Raw genomic sequence first — 12,050 nt, forward strand, 5'->3', positions numbered from 1 at the left:
CTTCTGAGCCATTCTAACTAGCTCACCAACATATTGCTGGTGCCAGGGGTTTCTTCCTTATCATCAGTTATACTGACAGTCAAATTCCTTAAAGGTAGGATTACATGCTCCATAAAAAGCAAGGCATACAGTGTCGAGACTTACAGGACCCCACTGTAAGCATCCCTGCCGTCAATAAAATTCCTGCACGCTGTAATCCTTGGCTTTCTGTCACCGCATCAGCCTTAAAGCTCACCTGCCTCTTTCCTTGAATCACATGGGCTTTTCCTTCATCTAAATATGGATGGAACTAAACCATACATCCCTACCAACAAAAAATGTTTAGTTTGAAGGAACTTGTTCCAAAGACAAGAATGCCTTGAAGAAATCTTATGAGCTTTCTCTGGTATTCAACCAAATAAATTTAGTTAAAGGAAACCGGAGATATTATGATTGAAACAATCACCTTTGTCACTTACCCCATTTATTAGCAAATCACCCATCTAATCCTGAGCACGTTTGTGTACAAGATCAGCAGAACTAAACTGACTCTGTACTGAAGGGGAAAGTGAAGAGCAAACTTTATGACAAAGAGTAATGGGGCCATGCTTATATTTCCAAAACACCAGATTAAAAAAAATCACTAAGTAACTTTGCTGAATTGGTGCAGACATGAGTATCAGATCAATTCTGGATTATTCTGATTTAGCTGCACCTAGAAATCAAACCCTTGAGAGATTACACTTGACTCAAGTGATCACACTTCTACTAGAAATCAAAAGATCACGTTCGTCATTAACAGGCCATTTCAGTAACCAAAATCAAGCAATTTAACCAAAAAAACAAAATCTTTGAACACTATTGATACTAAAACAATGAGGAATTCAAGCTTGACACAACAGATTCCTCAATCAGTTTCAAATCCACCTGGGCATTGTTTGCTCTGCCTGGCCACTAATTTCGAAGAGAAACATGGGTATATTTAAATCAGAGGTTAACAGGTTCTTGATTAAAGGTGTCAAAGATTACGGGGAGTAAACTGGAGAATAGGATTGAAAGGGAAGGTAGATCAGCCACAATGGACTGGTGCAGCAGACACAATGGGCCAAATGACCCAATTCTGCTCCTTTGTACTAGCAATTTTCACCTGCACAGTCCAGTGACAGCAGCATGCTTACCTATTCTTATCAAAAACTGTCATCTGAGCTACAAAGGTCTTCTCCCCATCATCTTTATGAGACGAGTTCCGTTTCCGTCGACTTGGCAACTCATCCGTTACTTCTAAAAGAAGAAGAATTAGGAGTGATGATTTGAATGATTGTTGTGCAACAGGATCTGTTTCAATAAATTATTTTAAGCACATGGACAAGTGTAAACTTTCCTTCAAGTTTAGTGTGACCATGCTCAGTGTAAATAGAATTAAACCAAAATGCTTACTGTAAATTAAAACCATTTTATAGTAGAAAAAAAGGCTTAACATCCTGTTCTCCAGAGCTAGCTTTTTAATGTTGATGTTGATTTGAGTCACATTTGCATCTCAGCAACCCATTTTACAAGTTTAAGGGAGTGTGATTATAAAGTCAGCAATAAACCAGAAATCTATGCTACACAAAATCTGCAAATGCAAGATAACTAATAATATCCACATACAGACTAAAATGGATTAAGCACTGAAATTCTGACAGCAATGGAAACACAGAAATAGAAGCATATGTTTGTTGAAATCTTCCTCAACTGAACAGCTTAAAATTTAGCCTCTTAAGACCAAGCTATCGTTATAGAAATGTCTCACAGAGGCCCTCTGCTTCCAATATAAGCCCAAAAGCATCAGTTGTTAGAGAAAGAAGATTGAAGGACTTTTTTTGCTTCCATACATTTTCAACCTTTTCCAAGATGGCACTGGCAAGATTTTGCAGACAGCTCACACGACTACTAGACGCTCAACTGGATATATTATCACTACAATCCGCAGCCTGTAATTTCCCTTTAAGAAATACATTTTTGAACCATCTAAACAAACTAGAGATTGTATGACCTCCCAAAGGAATCGGTGAAATTGGCTCACAAGCATGTACAACCAGGGTGGCCCTCACTGTGCACAGCACTGTGTCGAGGCCTGAGAGCGGAAAATAAGCCTGTGCTCTGCTCCATTACTCTACACTGATTAAACCATCAAGTACCAAGAATGGAAAACAAACTGATGTTCAGTGCTGTCTGCCTGCATTTGAATGATCTCTCTCCCTTCTCCTACCACCATGGGGTAGAAACTCTCCGGTCTCATGCCATCAGGTTTGGGAGCAATTGTTGCCTGGCAACCTTCAGGCCCTGGACCAGGTTCACTCACCTCAGGGATGAACTTGCTCTGCAAACTCATTTTCAGGGACTCTGCAGCTCACATGCCATGTAATATTTAATTACTTTTCATTAACTATCTACATGGTCTGTCCTCTTTTGCACATTGGATGTTTGTCAGTCTTTGTTGTGTATAGTTTTTTGTGAATTCTATTGTGTTTCTTTGTTTTGTGACAGCCTGCAAGATGAAACTCAAGATTGTATATGGCATACATACTTTAATAAATTTGAACTTTGAACTTCACGAATTATTGAAAGTGGATCTACAACCAGCAGACAACTGTACATCATACATGCAGATTTATGGGCAATGACAGCTCACCAGTCTGAAAAGCCAACCGTTTCTCTGTCTCCCCCAATACCAACTTCATCTGTAGAATAATCTTAGGGGGGAAAGCTCACCTAGCATTAATGTCCAGCAATTCAGTGTGTACAATGGCTCTAAAGCACATTTCCAAAAGATACATCTTCTGAACATATCTGAACTATATTCAAAAGATAGTTCCGCCTCCTAGTCCTGCTGTAACAGACAGGGTCTATCAGACAAAGTATTACTCTCTCGGGCGGATGCAAGATTCCCCACAGCCAATTCTAACAATGGAAGAGATATTCGAGGTTTCTAGACAACATCCACAACCCCAACCATAAACACAGAAGTCATTTTCTGCTTACATGCAAATTGACTACATTGCCTGGATGGTAGTACATTTGCGACAAAATTGCTTGATTGACCAAACTAATTTGGAATATCCCAAGACTTATTCGAATAAGGTATATCCTCAAATATAGCGTTTAATAAAACTAAATCATCTATTGAAAAATTAAGTTATATATTTCCAAAAGGTGAAATGTGGATTACTAGAAATATGTTGTGCAACATTTTTAAGTTAAATATCCATCTGGGCACTTGAATTGGAAAGAGTGGAGATTCACTGGTTTCCAATTCACTTTCCAGACTGTATCTCGGTCTCTAAAAAGCAGTTCATCACCTACTTGATAATGTTGAAGGGAAGGGATGGGAACCTATCCGTTTCTTAATTACCTGTCAGTATCAGGTTTAAAATCTTTAACATCAACTGAAGAAACCAAGCTTGCAATCCATGTTTCACTACATAAAGCCTTGCTCGGCTTTAGCACCTTTTTCTCCCTCTGTCTCCTTGCCCATCCTCTGGGCTTCACCCCTCCCCGTTTCTTTCTCCCTAGGCCTCCCGTTCCATAATCCTTTCATATCCCTTTTGCCAATCAACTGTCCAGCTCTTGGCTCCATCCCTCCCCCTCCTGTCTTTTCCTCTCATTTTGGATCTCCCCCTCCCCCTCTCACTTCAAATCTCTTACTAGCTCTTCTTTCAGTCAGTCCTGACGAAGGGTCTCGGCCCGAAACGTCGACTGTACCTCTTCCTAGAGATGCTGCCTGTCCTGCTGCGTTCCCCAGCAATTTTTAAAAGTACAATTGTCTGTGTTATTAGTTTAGGCAGATTTTATCTGTTATTGTGACCCAGATGAAGATCAGACCACATTTTATGATAATTAATGCGGTAAACCAGGTAATTGCAAAAGATTCATAAACTTTTTCTTGCAACTGTATGTTGTATTTAGGAAGAAATATGTCCGCTCTAAAGTGCAAGTCAGTTCCCTTTACTTGCCACCCAGAGCTCCAATCTGCTTATTAAATTTGCAGATGATACTACATTGATTGGCCTTGTCTCAATTAATGAGGCAGCCTACAGAGAAGAAATCACCCTGACACAGTGGTGTCAAGAAAACAACCTCTCCCTTAATGTCACAAAAACAAAGGAGCTGGTTGTGGGCTACAGGAGGAACGGAGACAGGCTCACCCCTATTGGCATCAATGGATCTGGGGCTGAGAGGGTGAACAACTTTAAGTTCCTCGGTATACACATCAGAGGACCTCGCTTGGTCTGTACATACTGGCTGTGTGGTGAGAAAAGGACAACAGCGCCTCTTTCACCTCAGACAGTTGAAGTAGTCTGCATGAGTCCCCAGATCCTGAGGACTTTCTACAGGGGCACGATTGAGAGCATCCTGACTGGCTGTATCATTGCCTGGTATGGGAACTGTACTCCCCTCAATCGCAGGACTCTGCAGAGAGTGGTGCGGACAGCCCAGAGCATCTGTAGATGTGAACTTCCCACTATTTAGGACATTTACAGCGACAGGTTCACAAAAAAGGCCCGAAGGATCATTGGGGACCTGAGTCATTCCAACCACAAACTGTTCCAGCTGCTACCATCCAGGAAACTGTACCGCAGCATTAAATCCAGGACCAACCGGCTCCAGAACAGTTTCTTCCAACAGACCAGACTGATTAATTCACGTTGACACAATTGTATTTCTAAGCTATATTGACAGTTCTGCTGTATATCTTGCTATACACACTTATTACAACTTACTAAAGTTTGCACATTCAAACAGGAACGTAACAAAGATTTTTACTCCTCATATATGTGAAGCAGCATTTTTATAAGTAATAAAGTCAACACAATTCAAGCAACACACATCAAAGTTGCTGGTGAACACAGCAGGCCAAGCAGCATCTGTAGGAAGAGGTGCAGTCGACGTTTCAGGCCAAGACCCTTCGTCAGGACTAACTGAAGGAGGAGTGAGTAAGGGATTTGAAAGTTGGAGGGGGAGGGGGAGATCCAAACTGATAGGAGAAGACAGGAGTGGGAGGGATGGAGCCAAGAGCTGGACAGGTAATTGGCAAAAGGGGATACGAGAGGATCATGGGACAGGAGGCCCGGGAAGAAAGACTGGGGGGGGGGGGGGGGGGGTGGAACCAGAGGATGGGCAAGAGGTATATTCAGAGGGACAGAGGGAGAAAAAGGAGAGTGAGAGAAAGAATGTGTGCATAAAAATGAGTAACAGATAGGGTACGAGCGGGAGGTGGGGCCTTAGCGGAAGTTAGAGAAGTCGATGTTCATGCCATCAGGTTGGAGGCTACCCAGACGGAATATAAGGTGTTGTTCCTCCAACCTGAGTGTGGCTTCATCTTTACAGTAGAGGAGGCCGTGGACAGACATGTCAGAATGGGAATGGGATGTGGAATTAAAATATGTGGCCACTGGGAGATCCTGCTTTCTCTGGCGGACAGAGCGTAGATGTCCCTCCTGGCACTTATCCGTGTAAGCGGAACAAGTGCTACACATGCCCTAACACTTCCTCCCTTACCACCATTCAGGGCCCCAAACAGTTCTTCCAGGTGAGGCAACACTTCACCTGTGAGTCGACTGGGGTGATATACTGCATCCGGTGCTCCCGATGTGGCCTTTTATATATTGGCGAGACCTGACGCAGACTGGGAGACCGCTTTGCTGAACATCTACGCTCTGTCCGCCAGAGAAAGCAGGATCTCCCAGTGGCCACACATTTTAATTCCACATCCCATTCCCATTCTGACATGTCCATCCACGGCCTCCTCTACTGTAAAGATGAAGCCACACTCAGGTTGGAGGAACAACACCTTATATTCCGTCTGGGTAGCCTCCAACCTGATGGCATGAACATCCACTTCTCTAACTTCCGCTAAGGCCCCACCTCCCCCTCGTACCCCATCTGTTACTCATTTTTATGCACACATCCTTTCTCTCACTCTCCTTTTTCTCCCTCTGTTCCTCTGAATATATCTCTTGCCCATCCTCTGGGTCCCCCCCCCCCTTGTCTTTCTTCCCGGAGCTCCTGTCCCATCATCCTCTCGTATCCCCTTTTGCCCATCACCTGTCCAGCTCTTGGCTCCATCCCTCCCCCTCCTGTCTTCTCCTATCATTTTGGATCTCCCCCTCCCCCTCCAACTTTCAAATCCCTTACTCACTCTTCCTTCAGTTAGTCCTGACGAAGGGTCTCGGCCTGAAACGTCAACTGCACCTCTTCCTACAGATGCTGCTTGGCCTGCTGCGTTCACCAGCAACTTTGATGTGTGTTGCTTGAATTACCAGCATCTACAGAATTCCTGTTGTCAACACAATTCAATTCCATTACAGATCAGTGCTCCTGGAATCAGCTCCTTGAGCAAAGATGGGGACACTATAGTGTAGTGGTTAGTTTATCACTATTACAGCAACAGTAACACGGGGGTGTGTGTGTGTGTGTGTGTGTGTGTGTGTGTGTGTGTGTGTGTGTGTGTGTAAGGAGAGAATTAAAAACATCAACTCTTTTCTTCCCACCAGATACTGCTCGACATACTGAGTTCCTTCAGCAAATCATTGTTCTAGATTCAACCATCTAATGTCTCATGTCTCACAAGAAGTTCTTTAACATTGGTTCTATTATTTAAGTGTTACACTTGAAATAGCAATGCAAGTCACTTACAGAAATCTTTACGATACACTACTGTGTTTAAACAACTTGAGTCCTGGAAATTCATTCAATTAGGCCAAGATGAGTCAATATTAAATGTTCAAAAACAAACTTTTATCCTTCAACAGACAAAGCATGTAACATAATTACATACAGTAGATACTAAATCCAGTGCAAATTTCTTATGTAGAACAGTGATATTTGCATGAAGCCATCAGCACATTTCATGCACACATTAAACTGTTAGACTTGGGTCAGCGGAAACACCCTCACCTCAGTTAGAAGATTGTATTTCCAATTCCTACTGCAAAGATCTGTGTATTCCTCAACTATCACAGAAACAAAATTTAGTTATTTATTTTAACCAATTATTCCACCACTGACGGCCATCAACTGCCAAACTGAATGCTGAAATTCTTTTAAAATTTCTTGACTTCTCCATCATCTTTTTGTCCTTGAAGACAATCCTTAAAGCACACCTTTAACCAAGCTTGGTCATCTGCCCTAACAACCCATGTCAATCAGAATTAGAAGATAATTGATATTATTACATTAACTATAAATCTTGTGTATAAATTGGTCGCTATAGTCCTTCCCCATAATACAAAGTACCTACACTGCAAAAACACCTGGTTATGAAATGTTAGACACACTATAAGTAATGAGAATTATTTGCTCACACATTTCCTGAATTCAGATTAGCTTCACCAGCTCACCAATTCGGTGATCCAAAATGTTATGGTTTAAAAACTTCTAATATATAGCTCCTCATCCAAAAACAATCAAATTTCAAAAGAATAATCCAGTCAACACAAACATTTCTTGTTAAATTAAATGTTTTAATAAAATTAGATTTGTACATCTACATTGCTACAGAATTCAAATTAAGCTGATTTGGTGCAAATAAATCTCAAAACAAATTTACGTCAGAATTTCTGAACCAGATTTCTTGCATTTTATAGGTTAATATATTCTTTATAACTCAATGCACATGCATTGACTTGGGACTTAATTGCATAAGACATTACAATTAGCTACATGCTAATTAGCAGAACTTCAATAAGATATACTTACCAATATTTTCATTAATCTCTCCATTAGTCAATCCATTGACCTCCCTCCTGCCTGGACGTGTCACTCTGAAGAGCAGCGAATAGGATTTAACCATATGGCTGTTGCTAGGTTCAAACTCATTGCTGGGAACTGCGAGGGAAGGGCAATTGCCTGGTTTGGACTGGCTGTTGTCTGGATTCAAAGGCACCTGCTTTTTACCTGTAGGCACTTGCTTGATTGGACAACTAACATCCTTGAAAAGAAAAGAAACTTGTAAATTATCAAAAGAGATTAATATAAGGACAACTGGTTGGGGGCAGGAGTTCCCTTACGATTTTGTGTAAGGATTTCATGATTTAAACAAGTAATGTATTATACCATTAATGAAACTTAATATGAAACTGCTTATAGTGAAGGCAAAACCAAAGGAAAGGACATGAATTTTCGCCCCATCCCTAGATTGACTTTAAAATACAAGTATATAAAAATATCAAAGCCTCAGGGAAAAAAAGGGCACTTCCATGTTTACCTGCCCCACACTTCAATCCTTACCTACACATGCCCTGAGATATAATATTACATGGAAATGGAATTTAATGTGATGTTAAATATTTCCAGTAGCTTATGTAAAGTGCTTTGTCAATCATCTTAGATGCATATATGCTGCAAATCAATGCCATGGCTTATTTGATGCCTTTTGTCTTTCCACACATGCAAAATTTATGCCAATTGTCTTAGTAAACTTTCAATACTTTTCTTAAAGCAAAAACATCTTATAGCCTTACTACTATTTTGTGCCCCTCTTTCCCATTTTCCAAAAGCATGTCCTTTTTTGGGTGTGGTTTCAAAGCCTGGTATAATTACATTAATTATTCTTGTACTCAACTCTCTTGGAATAAAAGTCAACATTTCATTTGCCTTCCTAGGTTTAGATATCAGCATTTCCAGATCATTGGTATATATTTCAAATATTTTTATTTTGCTACTCTAATTAAAATGAGGAATGCTTATACTTCCTCATCCAGTCATTCTTTTGTCCTTTCACTCGGTCCATTTCCTTACATCGTCATCGTCATGACAGCTCACTTTCTGGTGTTTTATGGATAGCTAGCTTGGGTACATTATCCTTGCTTTTTGCCTTTCATTAATATTATTTACATCAGAGAACCTGGTCTCAATCATGGAATCCCACTGAAAACAATTTTACACAAACATACAGATTCAGTTCTGTACATTGGTTCCCAGTCTTTAACTACTCCACTGTCAATGACATTTACACTCCCATTCATGAATCCAAAGTTATTAATTTATTAACAACTGAATTGCTTTGCCCTGAAGTTAACTACTTTTTTTTTTAAAATATACACCATGACATTTACTTTCATGAAATATTTTTGTCCATTTGATTCCCCTTCTTGACTACACTGCTAGTTGGAATACAGCTTCTGGTTATCCATGTTATATGTTGGACACCAAATGCTTCTATTAGAAAAGTGCACCTTCCATTGAATGGTAACAATAAAATTGTCCTTGTTAGCTTGTATTTCACCTTCAACACACTTACGGGGGGAGAAATACCAGAGGGACACTGATAACCAAGAGGTCTATTTCAGTAATATTCAATTGGTTCAGCAAACATGAAATAATTTTAACTAAAAAGCTTGTCATCAGAATGGTCAAAAAGGTAGCTGAAATAGAAGAAAGCAATCAACTATAAAGACACATTTTCCTCAACATAATGGAATGACAATAATATTGATAAAAAGGTTTTACATTAAGATAGTAAAACAAGGGATGCGCTAATGATGATTTTAGCACCACTTATTTACCAATAACCTGCCCACTAACAATTTGGAATTTGCCAAGACCACTCAACTCATGAACTCTCAGCTCTGATCTAATCAGGGGTTTAATGAGCCAAATTCGAAAAACGCTTGAGGGACTCAGTAGTTTTGGTAAACCTGAAATCAAGGGAGAAAACACTCAAATGGTTGCAGCCATACAGTACCTCAACACAAAGCAGTAAGATTGTGCCAGCTGGAGGTCAAATGCCAATCCAGAACATCAGTTCCTCAACAATACACAAAGTGCTAGAGGAACTCAACAGGTCAGGCAGCATCTATGGAGTGGAACTGACAGTCAGTTGCGTACCAACACTTCTTCAGGACCCTTCCTCCATAAACATCTATAGAATAAATCTACGGAGGTTTATTCCCCTCCATAGATGCTGCCTGACCTGCTGAGTTCCTTCAGCATTTTGTGTGATGCTCTGGATTTCCAGCATCCGCAGAATCTCGTGTTTAACAGTTCTTCAAGCCAGTGTCCTAAGCTCAATGACATTCAACTGTTTCAATGGCCTTTCTTCCCCACACTTCTAAGGCTTCTTTCTACATCATTATGCAAAAACCAAAGTTTCACTTACTACACTACAAAATAAGTGGCAGTGTGGACATCTAATTCTGTTGGGCTATTGAAATTTAAAATACTCCAACTGCTAACAGAACAAGATCTTCAAAAGAATAGATATAGTTGCCCAAAAGAACGTAAGCAGAGTAAATAATAACCAAGGCTTCAAACCTACTCCAATAGAATGCATAGACTCTTCCATTCATTTAATTCCCAATGGAAAGTCTTTCCCTACTCTGCCAAAATTTAAATAAAGCAAACTAATCCATCTTTTGTTAGGTTCTCCCACGTGAATGTATAGCAGCACCAAGTCCCTTCTCCAGGATTATTGGCGATTACATTGTCCATGAACACAAAATACAATTGTAAACATCTTAAGCAACCATATAGGATAATTAAAAAAGGTCTGTGTACTCTACCTTACGTTTTTTGTGACAGACTTTAACAAGTAGCACCTCCAGGGACACTGAATTTTGTTCGTTCTCTGAGTTTTGAGATGGCTTTTCTGGACAAAATACAAAGTGTCATGAAATATATTAAACAGTAAAAAAAAATCAGTAAGATATAGTTTTGGTGCTGAACCAAAGCAATAAACTATCACAGCTTTGATTAATTTTATTATTCTATCAGAATATCTGATAAAGCAAAATTAATAAATTTAGCTTAGACTATTCAAATAAAACAAAAACATACCGGTTAGTCAAAACAAGATATTAATGTTTCATGCCATGAGAGCATGAGGTTGTATTTGCCATTCCACAGCAAATTCTATCTTTGCCAAGCCATCAAAGTGTATCAAGATTTTCCCACACAACAAAAAAAATATAGGGGCAAGATCCCAGTCAGCCCCTTTTGCATCTCCTAGCTGAACTGAAGCAATACACAGGCACTCAATAGGTTTCGTGTACATCCCTTTATCCAGATGATGCTGCGACCTGGGAGGCCAGAAATGCACCAGTTTAGCTGTGACATGTGACTGTTGAGCAAGAAGTGTAGAGGGCTACTGTGTTAATTAATATTGAGCTATAAAGGATTAATCATTGTGCCCTGAAATGACCCAGGAACAGTTTAACTGCATTTGAGTACATAGTTGATTACATTTCCTGAATGTTATTTTGGTAGTTAAAACCTTTTCAGTAAAAGGGATAGAACTTCCAAGAAAAACACCATCAGAAGCAATGAAGCTGCTTAATCATACAACTGGGAGCCAATTACTATCAAAAGGAGAGAGGTAATAGTGAAGTGTTTTCTGATGAGTAGTCAAGCCACATAAATCGAAGGAATGCAATGTGGTCATCTGTAATTAATTAACTATCAGGCAACAGAACCAGCATTTGCCTCAGTACTTGTGTAACAGTTGTCCTTGCCTCTTGCTGGAAGAGAATGTTTTGCAAACTTTGGTCAGAACAGAAACACACAAAATGTTCCTCTAAATATGTGCATACAACTTAATGGTGGAAACATGGCAGACAGGCAGGTTTTTTCGTGTGCTTAAATGTTAAAAAGAAGCCTGTACATGTTAGCTGTGTCCATCAATCATTTTATCCAGTGTATGAACCTCTCATCTTTAAATTTCTCATCCCACGTTGTTCTGTCCATTTCACATTTCGCATACTCACCGAAGGGTTTTTACATTCAGGTGTGAGAGTACAGAAAGTAGCCAACTAAATTTCATTTCTCTATTTTCCCCAGAAGTACCAAAATGTACAGTATTGTGCAAAAGTTTTAGATACATAGATATAGCTAGGATGCCTAAGACTTTTGCATAGCACTGTAGTAATTTTATGTATGGCACTGTATTGCTGCAGAATAAAAACAAATTTCATGACATGTGAGAGATGGTAAACCTGATTCTGATATGGGGAGGGAGGAGGTGGGGGGGGGGAGGGAGGGGAGATTGCCTTGTATCTGCATCTGTCCCACCCCCTGCCCATCACACCTTCTCT

General features: G+C 40.0%; 1 protein-coding gene across 1 annotated transcript in view; it reads right to left on the bottom strand.

Annotated features, from left to right (window-relative positions):
* Nucleotides 1-12,050, bottom strand: part of suz12b (SUZ12 polycomb repressive complex 2 subunit b) — a 62,844-nt gene that overhangs the window by 20,592 nt on the left and 30,202 nt on the right. The window contains exons 6-8 of the mRNA XM_072241955.1: nt 10,524-10,609; nt 7,720-7,951; nt 1,158-1,260 (exon numbers count right to left, since the gene is read on the bottom strand). Of these exons, the coding sequence (XP_072098056.1) occupies nt 1,158-1,260; nt 7,720-7,951; nt 10,524-10,609 (421 nt within the window). The remainder of the gene's footprint in view (nt 1-1,157; nt 1,261-7,719; nt 7,952-10,523; nt 10,610-12,050) is intronic.

The sequence above is a fragment of the Mobula birostris genome, chromosome 24 (assembly GCF_030028105.1).
Source record: "Mobula birostris isolate sMobBir1 chromosome 24, sMobBir1.hap1, whole genome shotgun sequence".
In the NCBI taxonomy this organism is placed as follows: Eukaryota; Metazoa; Chordata; class Chondrichthyes; order Myliobatiformes; family Myliobatidae; genus Mobula; species Mobula birostris.